This window comes from Vanessa tameamea, chromosome 21 (assembly GCF_037043105.1).
Source record: "Vanessa tameamea isolate UH-Manoa-2023 chromosome 21, ilVanTame1 primary haplotype, whole genome shotgun sequence".
In the NCBI taxonomy this organism is placed as follows: domain Eukaryota; kingdom Metazoa; phylum Arthropoda; class Insecta; order Lepidoptera; family Nymphalidae; genus Vanessa; species Vanessa tameamea.
Window position 1 is genome coordinate 5,027,058 of NC_087329.1, and position 17,912 is coordinate 5,044,969.

A 17,912-nucleotide genomic window follows, 5' to 3' on the forward strand; every position below is an offset into this window, starting at 1 on the left:
ACTTGTGTTGGTTTGTAGATCGTCTGGGCTTATGTCTGGGAGACTGTTATCGCTGTCCTCTGCCTGGTCGAGTAAACATGCTTGATGGAATCTCAGGATACCTGTTCACAATTACTGCAACTTTAATTACTATTTCTTTATAAAATTAGGAAAATTAGTTAAGCTGAAACGCACTATTCACCAGATTAGGATAAACTCATACTTTTTTTGTTTAGGTTGGAATGGAGAGGCCATTAATACTATAATAGCATCTTAATAATACTTATCATAGAAATAAACCTTACACCTAAAATATTTACAAGATATTGGCCTCGAGTAGTGGATGGGCCTAAAAACCTGAAAAATATCTTTAGGAAATGATTCAAGCGGGCACTTATGCCTTCCTGAAGGCAAGACGATAAGTAGTTAGAACACGTAACCTTAAATCGTGAATAACATTGGAGTAAGGGTGGGTAAAAAATCTGGATTTAGGTATCTTTTTTTTATGATATCTATGATATATGGCAGTCGAGCAAATAGGTCACCTGATGGTAAGTGGTCATTACCGCCCATAGACAATGGCGCACAAAGCCAATTTTTTTTTTCACCAAGTACTTTGAATTCTTAGTTCTATGCATACCCTTATGTGGTTGAAGTAGCCAAGCGTAGAGTCTTCCGGCAGCGATGCTGTAGTACAGCACCGGTGATTTCTGCTTGTTCACAACTTCGAGCACTTGTTCCACCGTGGACGGACACCACGGCTCCGGGCGCTCTTTAGCACTATCCTCAGTTAGGTTCCTACTGTAATATGAAGAGTAATTATTTAAGTGTACACAATCATTAATGTTTCTGTAGTGTGAAATGTATTGTTATTACTAAATAATACACTTTCTCGTCTATAATTAGATGGTTTCCTTGTATATATAGCGGTAAATGAATGTATATATAGCGGTAGTCACCTCTGCGCAGTGTGCAGCTCGAGGTTGGCGTGGCTGAGCGCGCCGGCCGAGCGCTCGGCCGCCGCCCGCCCGCGCGCGCGCTCCGCCACCACCAGCGCCTCGTGGTGCCGGCCCAGCTCTGAGAACATCGGTTTTACATTTATGGAAGAACGACTAAAATACCGAGATGTTACTTAGTATATAGACTAGCTTATTTACACAGCTTAAAGATAATGCCATAAATATTATTATTATAATATTCAAGTATCTTGCAGTACCTTAAAAATCATCAGGACTGTACCATTGTTCTAAATTCAAATTATTATTGTCGAGAAAAGACCGCATCGTTTGTGATATTGTATATAAGTGATTTAATTTTTCAGAGAAATGAAACTTTGAAGATTAAAAATGCTGTGAATGACGTTAATAAAGTCGTCTAGAATATGGCCTAGATATCTAGAATACTTATTTATTTCAAACAAAAATTTCATACGAAACTCTAAAGTTGAAAATTTAAAATGTTAGGAAACTATGACTTACCGACAAGCACTCTCTGTAAGGCATGCTGTGTAGAAGTGTACAGAGCAGCTGTCTTCCGGTCTCGATGTTTCTCATATCCAGGTCCCAGGACTGTGAGCGCCGCTTGCAGTTGTTCCTTTGCTTCCTCCAGTTCTCCAGAAGCCCAAAGTGCAAATCCGAGTCTATGGCGAACTCGAGCCTGTGACGGTATCAGTAGTTGATAAATGCAAATGGATAATATTAAAATACAGAAAGCTATTAACAGAACTGTTCTACTTCATTTGATTTAGAAAATATTGAGACTAAGCAATCAATAAATAGTTCTACAAAACTCATAGTTTTAAAGAACATGAGTTATTTAGCACTTATATATATGTATGTGGGCAAATATCTCGAAAATTCGTTTGGATGTTTTGCTGTAGTAAAATACTTTGTATGAAATAATTTGTGAAATCGTAATATTTTTCGTGTGGTGACTAATATGTTTAAGTTTACAAAAAAATTTCAGAGGTCAGAAAAAAGTCTGCAACGTTCATTTAATTTTCCGTCTAATCTCAAGATCTCGGGCTCGCTATAGCTACCTCCTCGTCTCCGTCGGCGAGCCCCTCGGTGGCGGCGAGCGCCTGCCGCAGGTAGGACACGGCGCTGCCGCACGCGCCCATGGCGAGGTGCGCGCGGCCCAGGTCGGCCAGCGCGTGCGCCCGCCCGCGCGCGTCGCCTGCCGCGGGAAGGGACGCACATATAGAGGCTGACGCCCGTACCGACGTAATGGAATGCTTCGAGGTAAACGCGTACCCCATTTTGTATCCGATTTATCGACTTTTTGAGCTTAGCAACTGCCACTTTGAAACTGTTTCGAGCATTGTTGAAGTTAATTTTTTCGTGATGCACGCGCATACGTGACATCACATTAACCAGCAATTATAAGGCAAGTCGCTCGAATTGGACGATTTCCCACCTTGTCATATTGTATTGTTTAGTGTAGGTTACAAAAACTATTTAAAAATAGTTTATTTTTAATTACACGCACCTTTTTAATGAATTTTAGTCGTGTAAACAGTTATTAAATTTTAAGAAGTTGCCGTAATATACCATTCTAGCTCATGTTAAATCCGGAACTCACAAGTAGCCCGAGTCAAGTGTGGTAGAGGTAGTAACGTACCGGCGGCGGTGGCGTGCCGCAGCCGCGACTCGTGCCAGCGCGCCGCCTCCGCCTGCGCGCCCAGCGCCGCGTGCGCCGCGCCCAGGCCGCCGCACGCGCGCGCCTGCGCCCGCGTAACGGATAATCTTATATTAAATGTGTATATCGAGAATCATTTTCTAGCGAAGGCTGCTTATGATAAATGGCAAGTGGTAAACACATTTTATCATTAACATGGTGGGTAACTGAAACCATTAATAGGTAAGCACAGAATTCGATCAAAATCTTTTGTAAATATTTGTAGTATTATATGGGTCCGCAAGAATTTCTGGGACAGTTTGGAGTCGGGTGGGTTACCTGCAGGTGCGTGAGCCCCAGGCGGTGCGCGAGCTCGAGCTCGGCGCGGTGGTGGCGCACGGCGGCGGCGTGGTCGCCGAGCGCGTGGTGCGCGGCGCCCAGCGCGTGGCACGCCTCCGCCTCCATTATCTGGTTATTCAGCTCCCTGAAGGACGAAATACACTTATACATATGATTTTGATCCCGAAAGTTTGACCTGAAGCTGCGCAGTTGATATTAAAGTGCATAGGCATTTGCGCGAACACACAGCACTCTTCATTCGCTCACAATTATTATCCATTGGAATGGCAATGGCAATAAAAATTCAAGCACAAGACACTTAAATAAAAATATAAATATATGCATACATCTATTGTGTTTAAAAACTAACTTGGCAATGCTTTTCTGGTGTTCTAGACAAGATACGGCTTGCTCGAGGTTGTTGAGAGCGATGTGCAACGCGCCTAGTTCACCGTAGGCCTGCGCCTTCGCCTCCGGCACGCCGAGCTCGTGCGACACCACCAGACGCTTCTCGAGACAGACCAGTGCTTGTTGAAGGTTTCCGACAGATCTACAAATATTTAACAATTGAATACATATATCTATATTTTTTAATAGATCATTTAAAAAGTTATAATTTATAAATCGTTCAAATATTCTTTACGTTGAATAAGATTATCTAAATGATTTTTTATTATATTAACAAAAAACAAAGACTTTTATTATCGTCATTTCCTTAATGTTTACAATAATGGCTGCTTTTTGCGTTTATAAATTTTATTTTTCAACTAACTTGTGACTTAGTCCAAGACCTCGATACGCTCTCTCCTGTTCCCGTGTATTGTCTAATTTCAGCGCAGCGGCCAAGTGTTGCTCGTGATACTTGGCGGCCTCGTCCGGGTCGCCGAGGGCGTCGTAGCAGTCGCCGAGCGAGCCCAGCGCCCGCGCCTTGTCGAGGTGACATGTCGGAGTGTTCACTCGCTCCAGGATAGCTAATTGCTGTGTTCATATAAATGTTTTATTATTAATTAAAAATATATATATTTCTTAAATAAATAATTAATGATTGGGTGTTGGTGTAGACTTAAATAAGAGGATCGTACTTGTTCTAAATATCCTATGGCGTCTTCATAATGTCCCATGTTTAGTTTAGCAATTCCAAGGTTGCCGTACGCTTGAGCTTCGAGCGTACAATCTTGCAGTTCCTGAGCTCTTTCTAGTTGCTCCTACACAAAATAAGTAAATAGTGAATAGTAAAGTAAGTAAGTAAGTAGTAAATAGTAATTATTTATGAACATGAACACAAAAAAAAACTGACTTTATTCCACCGGTGAAGTATTTTTTCGAAATCGGTGGTTGATTTCGGACAATAAGTGACTATAATACTACTGAATTACAATTTTGACTTTGAACTAAAGTTACTTACAAATAAAAATAAAACATATTTTTGGGTGTTAAGACAAAAATTAGTGTAAACTAGGCTCAAAGACAAGAACTCACTCGATAGCACCGGGCGGCGTGCGAGTAGTGCCCGAGCGCCATGTGCACGGCGCCGAGGTGCGAGTGCGCGCGCGCCTCGCCCGCCGCGTCGCCCGCCTCCTGCCGCAGCGTCAGCTCCTACACACACATTCGTTACCGTCGCACGCACACACATATGAATCATAATAAAACAAGTCGCGTCTTCATTATTAATCCTATTTAGTGTAATTAGCAAATTGTTAATTATAATACCAGCCGGGAGACGTCCATTACTGGACAAAGGGTAAGGATCTCCACAAGAGGGGACCCCATTGTTCGGCTCATAGTTAGTCGATCGTTTATTAAGTAAAGAAAACCTATTGAAATGTTGATTTCGTCACCTGTGTGTGATGTCCTAAAGCTGCATCTAATCTTCTTTGCAATCTTCTCGCGAGTCCCAGCGCACCGCACGCCGCGGCTTCCAGAGATCGATCACGAGCCTGAATTACAAATATTTTAATTATGAAGATTGACCAAGTGAAATATTTTTATTCCTGCATTACAAAAATCTAGTTAAGGCGATGCTCGTCGTTGAAAAGTTGTCATGGCCGACCGGTATATGGGACGGTTGGAATAGCAATTATTATAGCAATTATTGATTCCTAAAACACTTGGTTAAATAAACCATGAATTATTTAACTTATATTAAAGCAATACAAACATAAAAGAACCCTAATAGCATAGATTTATAAAATATCAAAATAGCATTTAAACTATTTAAATAATGCAATTAAAAGGAAGTTCGGGCTGATGTGTTCCCAATTTTCCAAGACCGTGCCATCTCAACAAACATTCATAATATATATATGTGATATAATTTTCGCCTAAAGAGTACGAAATTCGGGCATTGTTTCTTTTATATGAGAACTATTTACGAATCGATTTATAAAACAACATACTTGTCTAGCAAATCCGAGTTGTCTCTGGTACATCTTCACAGCCTCCTCGACATCTCCCATTTTTATCAGAACATCACCAATATTTCCAAGCGCTCTAAACTTTCCTTGCAAGTGCTGTGTCATGTGAGCTATAGCGAGGAAGTACTTTTGGCATTCCAACGCTGTTTCCAGATTTCCCAAAGCAAGATGCGCTAAGCCAAGATTGCAATACGCCCGGCCCATGTTCATTTTGTCCTGAAGATCCTTGGCTAGTGATAAGTCTTGGTCATAATACCTGGAATAGATTAATATAAATTATTTTATGGTCCATTAAGACAATACACGATTGTGTCTGATCATTATTTAATTATACTTGAATATTTGAATTTAATACTGTTATAAAAAACCATACAAAGATAAAATATTGTACATCATTATTTTGTAACATACGAAAACGGTTACTCCTTAATTTAGATTATTTTATAACCAAGGACTGCACTTCACCCATCTGATTAGAATATAATTGTAAAAACCTCTCTATTATTAATAAAGTTTATAAAAATAGAAGATCGTAAAAGGATTTCAAAAGCAGGAGTGTGAGGTGACATAACATTATTTACCGAGATTCTTCGTATTAGATTCGTGAGAATTATATTACAATGTTTACAATGACGATGAAGTTGTTACCGAATCTTTGGAAATAAAATTGAGCTGGATAGAATTTGTTAAATGTAATAATGTTGAATATAAAAATATATGAAACAAATCCTGTTTGCATAATTTTACAGAGCTATAAGCAAATGAATGTAAATCTATTGTTCATATTGCCATTTGAATATACATAGTATATTTTTACAGTAGGCAAACGAGGTTAACAAGCGAGTGACGTCATTATAAACCCGACCAATCAGGAACGTTTTGTGTCATGTGACAAACGTTTAAAAAAAATGCATTTTTATTTATGGATTTTTTAATAAATTAATTATTATTTTCAACTTTCGTGAATAAATAACCATTTTTTAAACTCATAATATATACTGATTACAATAATTGACACTTTATTTTTCGTATTGTCAAATAGCCTATTGTGATAGTTTCAAATTTGGTTATTGGAGCTAATAATAATTGGGTATTTTGAAGTACCTGACAGCTTCCTTATAGTTTCCCAAGCAATAATGAGCATAGCCTAGGAAATGACATGCCTTTGCTTCGGCAATTACGTCTCCCAATTCCTGCGAGAGCATCAGATGCTGCTCGTAGTACGGGACCGCCTGAGCGAATTCTCCTCTCGACGACAAACAATTGCCAAGATTGAGAAGAGCGCACGCTTCGCCCGCCGCGTCTTTTAGTTCTCGTGCTATTCCTGTGAATTAAAATGGTGGACAATATTGTTGTGATGAAGTATTACTTAAGATATATATTTTTATTCGTTATATTTTTAGTTATTCAAATACGAAGCAATATTATCTTATGACATTAGTGTTTTACGAAATTTTGCTAATTTTAATTCCAATGCGTGAATTAGTTAAAGCGAATTTATTATGAATAAATGCCATATTTTTTCATATTCAAAGAGAAAGTTCTGAATTACACTGTTTATTAATATTTTTTAATTTTTATTTAGACATATTACATTTATAATGTTACTCCAATTAAATCAGTTAGTCGTAATAAATATACAAGATATTTTTGTTCCATTTTCAAATTAATTTCTGTATTATAAACGTCTTCTAAATGATCTTACCTAAATGTGCTCTATAATGAAATAACGCCATATCATGGGCACCCAAAGCTTGGTACGCTACAGCCAAGTTCCCATGAGTGGAGGCTTCGGAACTCCTGTCGTGGACCTCTTTAGATATAGTCAGTTCTTGTTTATGATACTTGATGGCCTGTTCGTAGAACCCCGCTGCGGAGTACGCGTTACCGATGTTTCCATACGCTCGACCCATACCAGCTTTATCCTGTAATTATTTAATGAATATATTATTATTATTATTTGTGCCCGTTGATTGGTTAATAATATAATTCCGATAAGATTTTGTTAGACTGATATATTGACTTATAAAATATTTTAATATGCTAATGTAGGATTTTTATGATTAAAGCTTCAACGTATTCTTACTTGAAGTTGTCTAGCGATGGATAGATGAGCCTGATGCAATTTTAGCGCAGCGTCGTGTTCTCCCAGTAATTGATACACGATCCCTAGATTGGAGCATGCTCTGCCCTCACCGACCTGAAAAAATTATAATTTTCACATTAAAATTTAGCTAAGTGCTCCGCGCGATTAATTTAACTGCTCCGTTATTTAACAGGCACATATATATACGTAATTTAATTACATTTTATAGCAATTTAATATCGATAATATTGTATTTTTTTAATTGAATATATATTTTTTTTAAATTAATAAAATGTATAATTAACATATTCAGTATAAAGCAAGTGTCGTGTCAGCCGTAAGTAATATATTTATTTGGCCCAGCTCGCACTCGCTTTCGTCAAAGGTGTCTGCAGTGTAACTTGCGAAAAGGAACTTCGTTCCAAAAACAAACTATGGGAAAACAAATGAACGAATAAGATTATTAAAGAAATATCATAGTCCGAGTCGAATGTAGAACATCGAACTTCTAACATTAGATAGATTCAATAGCAGTTAAAATATATATGTATTATTATTATGTAAAATAATTGAAAGATACGATGAACACAGAATGTGAGATAGATATAATTATTTTATCTGAATATATTAAAGTAACGATAAGAGCAATGAATTAGAAACAAAACGGATGTACAGAACCTTATCTCTAGCCGCCAGAGCGACATCTAGCTGTCTCTCGTGCCATTTCTTCGCTTGCGCGTAATCTCCCGCACACCTTGAGATAATAAAAAGTTATCATAAGTAATAATCGCGTGTGGCTTCATAGTGACTGTCATTAAAATATTAATAACTTACACAAAATCAGAGATGTTTTATAAAAATTGTTTAGTAAAAAATTAGTTTGTTAAGGTCTATTGGGCTAAGTTCTTCTTTCCTTTTGGATAGAATATTTATTTTATGTTAATAATAATAGTAATATTTTAATAAGAATGGCCAATGGTATTTCTTGGATTCCATTCCTAATTATGACAAATATTTTTAAAATATCGAATTAGCATCGAGGTGCTGCAGTTGTGCTAAGTCTTGTGTGTAGCTGTTTTAATATAAAGACATTACGTTCATTGTCGACACTAAAATCATTAACAATTCAACTACATATCCAAATTAATTCAAACATTCTTAATTTGTGTACCTGGCTGCGTGTCCTAGGCCCGCGTAGGCTCTGGCTTCGATTGCTCTGTCGCCTAGGTTTTGAGCCAGTCTTAAAACATTTTCGTGGTAAGCAATTGCTTGTGTGAAATTTCTCCTATAGTGATACGATGAGCCTAGATTTGAGTAAGCTCTTGCTTCTTCAACCTGGAAACAGTAATAATTCCTTTCGTGAATTCAGTATAACAAGTTAACGTCATCCAAGTAAATTATTATTTAAGGAATAATTGCCTATAATTCTATAATTGGCGTCAAACGTAGCGTAACTTTTTTGCTAAAACTTTAATTATGTATATTACGATGAAGAATTCAAATATAATAAATTATAAGAGAACTAATTAATGTTCGTATTTAAAATAAAAGAAACATTCACGTGACTCAAAATGTAAACAAATTTATAATTAATTGGGTACATGGTAAAGATTTAATAAAAAAAAAAGGATAAAGACCTGATCTCCGAGCCTCCTCGCTAATCTTAAGTGCTGTGTGTGACAATCCACGGCTGAATCGAATTCGCCCATAGCTAGATAAACAGCACCGACGTTGCCAATCTCTCTTGCCTCCTGCAATCTATCGCCCATCTGCTTGACGAGTTGCACGCATTGCTTGTGGCTCGCGAGCGCGTTTGGGTAGTCCCCGATGGCTGTGTAGACGTGCCCTAACGATGTCAGCGCCGCAGCCGCTGCCTGTGTGTCCTAGGCGTTAACAAAAGTCGTTAATGTAATTGTTATTATTTAAAAATATTGCTATTGATGTCCTTTATAAACGACGTAGATATTATCATATAAAGTACTAATTTTATATGCATAAATCGTTTTAACACAACGTTCACATTTCAAACAAAGAGTAATAAAAATGAAAAAAAAAATCTATTTTGCGGTAAACCGCATACAAAGTATATTTGGAAGTTACTAAAAAATACTTTATATTCGAAGCCGCAACGAATAAAATAAACGAAACGACTAAAAACAAATAAAAGATGATTAGAATGCATCGCATCCTTTTCAACGAGGAAATGAAGGATAAAGGAAAAAAAGGACATTCGACGACAGACCGCCAATAGGACCTTTGTCTCGACGAAATGAGATAGGGATGGGGCGGAGTGAACGACGAAATACAATATCATACACTGGATACATTCTAATGTCGTATTCGACAACTCCATTAATTCAAAACATTAATATATTATAATTAAATCTATTTTTAATTGCCGAATCGATTTAATTTCAAGACGACTCTTAATTAAATACGGATTAAAGTCGATAGCATCGATATCGACACTAAAGACCGCCCTAGCAAGTTACTCGGCCTGCAACAATCTAGCTAATTAAGTATGTGCAACATGATACGATAACGCAGTGATTTACATATTGACTCGATCTCCTTTGAATGTATTCCAACTATAATAGTGTCGAGTGTGTACCTCTTGAATTGCTGTCAGATCGTATGGCATTCCTTTAAACACAGAGTCGGTTTTTCGCCGTGTCTAGCTTCGAAAGGCTCTTGTAACAATGCTAGAATGAGTCGTACGTTTATCAAGCTTTATGATATTTCCTTTTGTGTGTTTTGTTTCCCCGGGCGGTTATTTGTAGACTACGCGGTATCGTGTCGGCTATTATAAAGAGGGTTGGCTACTTGAATTCCCACATATTCGTTTCTTTTTAAGTCATCAATCCCGTTTTACTGGAATGCATCTCGCTAAGAGTCCACGTCTGCTTTAGATTCAACAAAGTAATGTGGCGATGGTTTATGAATGAAATAAACGTGCAGGCTTAACTTGGTCTCGAAGTTTTAATGAAAATTCTGGGAAATGTCGCTTGACTGTTTTCAGAGAGGATTCTTGACGTGCTTTAAGAATTAAACATATGCAATAAAAAGGAGGTATTAATTTTAAACCCGGTTTTGTTCTTATTGAAAAATAATATTATTTATATTCGATTTCGTGCTGACAAGTTGATTTGGCGTGAAATGATGGATATTCATTTAAGATATCACGGGGACAGCTTCTTATTATTAAATTTGTTAACAAAATTTATAATGGCTCTTTTATTAAAAAAACTTATACATCTGCGTAGATAATAAATGTAAAACAAAAATATATAGAAAATGATAACATTTAATTATTAATTAAGTGTAATGCTTCTATATTGAATAAAGGAATTTGAGTTTGAGTTTGAGTTTATTCAATGACCGTTTTTAAATAATTTATTAAGATCTTATGGAGAATATAATTTGGTACTTTAACTATACATATATTTTTATTTCTCGAATATATAGATCTAATATATTAAGTATTAATATTATAAAGCTTTGAAAAGGTTGTTGTCATTTTGAAAGCGCTAATATCAGGACCTACTGTTGTTTCGATCTGAAAATATATTTTTACGTTAGATAGTACTTTTATTGAGAAATGTTATAGAATATGTAAAATCACAATACAAACCACGGAGCGTAACGGTAATATTTAAAACGGGCGAAAACGCGCGGAGCCGCTAGTATTTTATAAATTTTGCCTGAATTCACTCATACTAGGCATACTATATATAGTATTAAACGTCTACTCTATATAGTAGACTATTAATAACCGCCCGTAAATGTCCCTGCTGAGCACAGACCTTCTATCCTGTTAAGGAGATAGATTTAGAGCTCACTCCGCCATGTTGCTTCGAGTTTACTCGCTACAGTCAGTAGATACATATAAATATACGAATCCATAAATGCAGGTTTTCTCACGATGTTTTATTTACCGCTACACACGAAATATATTAAAGGTTCAAATTAAGCCTATGAAAAAATTAACAGAGCCCCGGACTTTTGGTTAAAATCGACAAGTCATATAATCTCTATATAAAGTAAAACATCGTCATCATAAGCAATAAATGTAATATAAGAATGCAGAATAAAAGACGTTGAAAGCAGATTCCTATTAAGAATGATTTTATGACTGCAATCTCGCTTGATCTCAGAACTAACCGCACAAATTAACGCCAGCATGTAAGCGCACGCATTACAGAATCCCTTTAAATTAAATCCCTTTAATCTTTGACGGGCAATTCGACGCCACAGCACCTGCCTAGCCGGGTTATCCTAGGCATTCCTTAATGAAGCGCACTCGCCGCGCCTCACATGTTCCTGTCAAATTATTCGCGGTTTAATACTCTCAAGAACTTGTGATAGGTCTATGTATGAAAGTGATCAGAGCCTACGTTTATATAAGGAAACTGTAATGTACTACGCCTCAAGAGATTGACTAGCGTTAAAAAATTTACATTGCTGATATAAAGTAGATGTTTATAGTTAAGGTTATTGATATTCCATAGACTACAAGAGTTCGTAACAGATATTTCTTTATTTTTTATGAGAAGCTATTTCAGAACAAGCAAGTGGGTGCAAAACTAAATGGACTATTATGATATATATATATAATTGTGTTTGTTTTTGATATTTTGTCATTTGTATTGTTTGCTTGTAAACTAATAACAATATTCACTATAGTAAAATCAAATAAATATTGGACAACATCACATACATTACTCTGATCCCAATGTTACTTACATTGGGATCAGAGTAATAAAGTAAGACTTGTCGATTTTACTACCTCTTCGTCCGTAGTAAAACGGTTGAACGGTTCCGTAGTGTGTACATTAGTTATGGTTAAAAAAATCTCGTGTTGCTGATAAATTTCGTCTTCGCTACAATTTCTCGGTTATTTTGAGTCAACAGCGAGTTTTTGTTGGCGGCCGTTCGGGCGGAACACGTAAAATAAATATTTTTACGACTATTTGTTTTTGAGATTGTTCCATATGTGGATGTACTTAAATTGTTCGGAGTAATTTTAAAAGTCTGGACTTAAACTTACTGCCTATTTGTGTTCTTACAGTTCGGTACTGCCTATCAACTTGTTTCTTTTACAAGTAACTTTATTGCTCGGAACTTGGTGTGGAGCTGTTTTTATAAATAATATTTGTTATTATATAGAAGACCTACATTGTTATTCACAGCATGCTAAGACATATATATATGAGTTATATTTTATCTATATAATAAGTATTCATTTGAATAAATCTTACTTAATATATAATATAATTTGATAAGGTTTAACTTAGTATAAAATTAATTTGTTTTAAACAGTTGAAACAGAAAGACAGATCGAGAACGATTTTAAGTAATCTTTTGTTTTACTATTAGCTTTTGATTTATTTTTAAATTAGCCTGTTAAAAAAATTAAAGCTCATGTCAAAAAAACGTTGATAAATAAGGCGCATTACAAGATGGAAAAATCGTGGATTTAGTATTTTTTGATTTCTATGCAGGATATATATAATTTTTTTATACTTTACTGATAGACTCTGTAATTAAAATGGTGGAAAAGAGTAACTACTGAGTTTCTTGCTGGTTCTTCTCGGTAGAATCCACTTTCCGAACCGGTAGTAGTTTACATTTAATTCAATTATGTAACATGACGATTTAAAAGTACTTTTATAACTATACTCGAATAAAGAATATTTCGATTTTGTTTTTTTAATATGAATGAGTTAATACCTATTTTTATTGTACGTTGTTGTTCAGATTTAATTGTACATGCAGAATTTTCTTTTATTTCTTAGTCCTTGTATGTGCTGGTAGAACTTAGTTCCCTTATGGGAATTGTTTTGTATATAAATAAATATAATAATAATTATACGTTATAGTTTTTTGATAATTACTCCTCAAAAATTTTATCTGAAAGATAAAGGCTTTTAAACAATACATTGGACGTGTTGTAACGTAATTTTACGATTACATCCTTTTAAAGTAAATTCGATAATTATATTGAATTTCTAACCTCGATCACTCAGATGACATGCGTCTGTCAATTGTTTTTTTTTCTTATATTATTATTATATGTGTTGTCCGTGCGCTTCGTGAATCTTATCTTTAATTTGTATTCATAATTTTAGTATATCTGCGTGTTTTAATTATTAATGAGTCTATATGAGTCTACATGAGTCTACATGAGAGGTCATAAGGTACTTGTACTTGGTGGTAGGGCTTAACAGTAGTACTCAGTATTGTTGTGTTCTGGTAAAAGGGACTTAACAGCTTAGTTCCCAAGGTAGGTGACGCATTAGCGATGTTAGAAATGGTCAATATTTCTTCATTGTCTACGGGCGGTGGTGACCACCAAATCAGGTGGCCCATTTACTCGTCTACCAAAATCATAAAAAAAGTTTATGTGTATATATAATTAAAAAAATTGTGTTAATTTTGGCATTTGGATTATAATACATTTTTAATGATTTATACTTTCTTGACCGTATTGTAATTTATTATCTTTGCGATGATCTTTGACATTTGTCTAAGGATTCACTTTCCTTCCGGACTTGAGTTGTGACGTAAGATATTATGACTGAAAACCAATTCAAATCTTTTATTTCATTTTAAACTTCGTATATTGTTGACAAGACTTGGTTGTTAGAACGATGGTTTAAATTTTGGAGAAATGGTATTAAATCCATAATTAATACATTATGGATTTATTATTTTATAAAGATTTGGATATTGGCGCCTTGTGGGAATTTTTAAAATATCTCTCATGATGCATCTGGTTGATTTTGGGAATAAACCGGGATAGTCCAGTTATTTTCTACATTTATTTTTAATTGTTAAGCTATTTCTATCGTTTAAAGTTTATTTTGTCCGACTTTCGGAGCACTTTCTTTAAAGGCATTTCGTTTATTATTTTAAACTATATCAATTTTTATTTTCTCTCAAAAGTTTCATAAAACAAAAACTACTTAAAACTACTTTAATGCAAATCTATAAAATAAATACTGATAAATAGATACATTACCAACAAACTATATAAAAGAAGCTTATGTTTATCACCTAGAACCATCTTATACGACATTATAAGATTACGTTTATAAGTCTTTAATTTATATACAGTGTTACATAGTTTGTCTGACGTTGATATAAAATTAGTATAAATAATTACAAAACATTAAAAAAATCATATTTATAAAGTAATAAAAATAAAATTAAGATTAGGTTTATGACTGATAGAAATGGCATTATAAATACATACCGAATGCACGGACGTAAGATTAACACAACTAAGCCTTCGGGTAGCTATCTTCAGAATGATTAAAACCTATTTAATATTCAACTTGTAGAACTTGCGTTGTTGTACGAATACCAATTCAGGCTATTATTATGATTTCATTTTATTACATAAGGGTTTCATAATTGTTTTTTAAATAATTGAAAACTAAAACGACGTTATTTTTATTAGTCTGAATACGTGTGATTATACAATTTTAATTGACTTTCAAATTCAAGTCCAGTCAATATCTTTATATAATAAATTTGTCAATATAGCCTTTGATGGCTTTTATTTTGTTTCTTTTAGAATGTGTATTTAGTTTTATTCATAATAGTATTGACTTCCCTTTAGTATACGTTTATTGATCTCATTTGATTGTATAATATTGCCTATTCGATTTAATGTATGTTAAATCTTTGTTAAATTTTATTAATTGTGTAATTAGAATCACTAGAAACTTAGCTGATGTATGTACTATTGTATACTATTATGACATAAGTGTCATCTCATTGTTTGTTTCCCTAAAATAAAATAAAAATAACGAAAAATTATTATAAATGCAGAAGAGGTTGACTTTGCCAGGCGGAAATGACTTGACAGTCGATATAAAAAAAAGAACAGCTTAAATAAGGCCGCCGATGAAAACCCTATTGGCATGCGAATTTTAAAATTGGTGATTATCTTTTGAACCCTGTCCCTGAATGAACTCACGTTAAAGGATTCTTTTATATACACCATTATGTAATTTGTTGGTGTTTATAGTTATTTATCGGCTAACATAGGACATATTTCAAGACTTGTAGTCCCTGAGATACGCACGTTTCTTTATAACTAACTTTAAAGCTCTCTATCTTACGTAACCGATACGATAGAATCTGCGATGAATAATAACGGAGAGTAACTTGAATGTGTTGAAAAAAAGATTGAAGTTGTGATACTAAAAACCTGCTACAATTAATACGCGGCTTACGCCCCTACGTAACAACCGTATTCCTATGCGATAAAATTACGCCTATAATTTTAATGGTCTATAAATATTAAAAAAAGACTAACTATGTTGCGTTTACGTCTATTTTTTGTAACAGCATCGAAGTGTTCGACGTCAGGAGACTAAAACTCGAAAGTCCATGTTTATGTGATACTAATAATAATAATTCAAAATTTCGAACCATCTTGCTATCCAGCCATTTAATACAGAACCTATCAGGTAAAACATGTATGTAGTTACGGCTGGTCTAGTGATAAGGTCTCAAACCCTTGGTGCCTCAAATTATGAGATCAAACCGCGAATCGGGCTTGTCAAAATGTTATTAGTATGAGAAAAAAATAATAGGTACACAGTTGTAAAAAAACGAAACGTAAGAGAATTTAAAAACGTAAGTCTCATGATTAAATAAAAAAAATAATAATACAGGAATATATTGAATTAAATTATTTTACTTTGTGGCTTTGTGTAAGCCCATCTGGGTAGGTACTACCCACTCATCAGATAGTAGTATTCACCCGAGTTCCGGTTTGATGGGTTAGTGAGCCAGTGTAAGAACAGACACAGGGACATAACATCTTAGATCCTGGTTGGCGACACATTGGCGATGTAAGGAATGGTTATTAATAATAATATTACAGCGCCATTGTCTATGGGCGGTGGGGGCGACTTACCATCAGGTAGCCAATTTCTCGTTAGCCTACCTATATCATAAAAAAAATAAACCTAGGGTGTTCAATGTTTATTCCTCTCCTAATTAATCAACACATTTTTTACTATTTAAAAGCACATTCTAAATGTGTACAATTTGCCAATATGTTTCAAAAGACTGATATCAGTATCTTTAATTTCTTTAGACAGATTTATCAATAGACAGATACGAAGCCGGTATTTCCACTTACTGACGCATGACTATCTTTTTCATTTAGCATCCTAATATCAAGTGATCGTATAAAATGTTAATTTGTATGTATGCGGACCGATATAAAAACGAATAGTAATCTATAAACGTCATTAAAGTGCTGCAATAAAGAGCACTCGGCAATGTTGGCGCGTTTACTGCAAATTAACATTACTGGCCGCCGGCATTTCAAAGAGTTTAATAAGAAGAAGATTTTATTATTTGTAGTGTAAGCGCGTAACGTAGACGCCACACGTAGGTATCGACTCGTCGAGCGTGTTGGTTCGTTCGTTCGTTGGTTATTAGTAAGCTGCGAATGTGCTGTGCTACTAATTTGTGACTGTGTTTATGATTTACTGTTTTATCTAGAACTTTCTTTTCGTAGAATTAGTAAAGTTCTTTTTTTAAATAGGTAATATAAAAAATGATGTCCTTTATATTCTTCCGGTTCAATCTGTGTAATTTATCATGTCAAATTCATTAAAATCGATATCTAATCAGCGGTTCAACCGCGAATTAAATCAGTCGTAATTGTAATAAAAGTGTAATCGCGAAGACTAATAATATAATAAAATTAACAAAAAGTAATGTATTGGCGTGTCACACACGGAAGCCGCATAGACGCATTTAAATTACAGCTTAAATCATTAACCTATCAAGCTACTGTTGAATAATTACTTTAATTATTGTATAATTGTATATACATAATGAAATACAGTAAAAAACCTATTTTTTAGGTTATTACTCAAAGTCACAGCAGTGAGCGATTTGTGCAAATATATGGTAATAATGAAAGTTGGAACCAATGTTGGCATCAATGTGTGGGGCGGGTAAATATGAGTACCGGTTCTAAGACAACATTACGTCTATGTGTTAAGAGAAAGTGATAAAACATTTATAAAAGATTCTTTGGTGGTAATGATAAATTTCATGGAATGCTTAAGCTTGTAAATTCCTGTCTTTAATTAAAATTAACTTTTAAGTAATTAATGTTTGTATGTACATTTATGTTTTTTACTAATAACGAAACGGACTAAGATAATGGAATAGTCAGATACAATTTAATTATTTCGATACGTATTTCAATTAGGATTTTTTTTTTGGCGATGTTGAAGATTTTATAATATGTTTATAAAAATATTATATTACTAGATTTGTATAAGGATTTACCTGTGACGCAATAAACTAAAAAATAAATTACTTTTTGGTTTTGGTGATTTACAAATATGTTAGTTAGTTATTTTTAAATAACAGACAGACACTTTTATATAAATATTATGAAAAATAATAAAAACTTTATAAATAGTTTTTGAAGTTTT

The 17,912-nt window shown here is 34.5% G+C and overlaps 1 protein-coding gene across 1 annotated transcript in view; it reads right to left on the minus strand.

The window, feature by feature from the left end:
• The window catches only part of LOC113404602 (uncharacterized protein), a 71,474-nt gene that overhangs the window by 9,810 nt on the left and 43,752 nt on the right, over window positions 1–17,912 (minus strand). Inside the window, exons 8-26 of the mRNA XM_064218261.1 lie at window positions 9,072–9,317; window positions 8,606–8,769; window positions 8,113–8,188; window positions 7,435–7,548; window positions 7,054–7,273; window positions 6,453–6,672; window positions 5,331–5,604; window positions 4,773–4,871; window positions 4,414–4,530; window positions 4,017–4,139; window positions 3,707–3,912; window positions 3,305–3,484; window positions 2,935–3,079; window positions 2,599–2,701; window positions 2,018–2,154; window positions 1,458–1,635; window positions 939–1,056; window positions 620–780; window positions 3–101 (exon numbers count right to left, since the gene is read on the minus strand). Coding sequence (XP_064074331.1) covers window positions 3–101; window positions 620–780; window positions 939–1,056; window positions 1,458–1,635; window positions 2,018–2,154; window positions 2,599–2,701; window positions 2,935–3,079; window positions 3,305–3,484; window positions 3,707–3,912; window positions 4,017–4,139; window positions 4,414–4,530; window positions 4,773–4,871; window positions 5,331–5,604; window positions 6,453–6,672; window positions 7,054–7,273; window positions 7,435–7,548; window positions 8,113–8,188; window positions 8,606–8,769; window positions 9,072–9,317 — 2,980 coding nt within the window. The remainder of the gene's footprint in view (window positions 1–2; window positions 102–619; window positions 781–938; window positions 1,057–1,457; window positions 1,636–2,017; window positions 2,155–2,598; window positions 2,702–2,934; window positions 3,080–3,304; window positions 3,485–3,706; window positions 3,913–4,016; window positions 4,140–4,413; window positions 4,531–4,772; window positions 4,872–5,330; window positions 5,605–6,452; window positions 6,673–7,053; window positions 7,274–7,434; window positions 7,549–8,112; window positions 8,189–8,605; window positions 8,770–9,071; window positions 9,318–17,912) is intronic.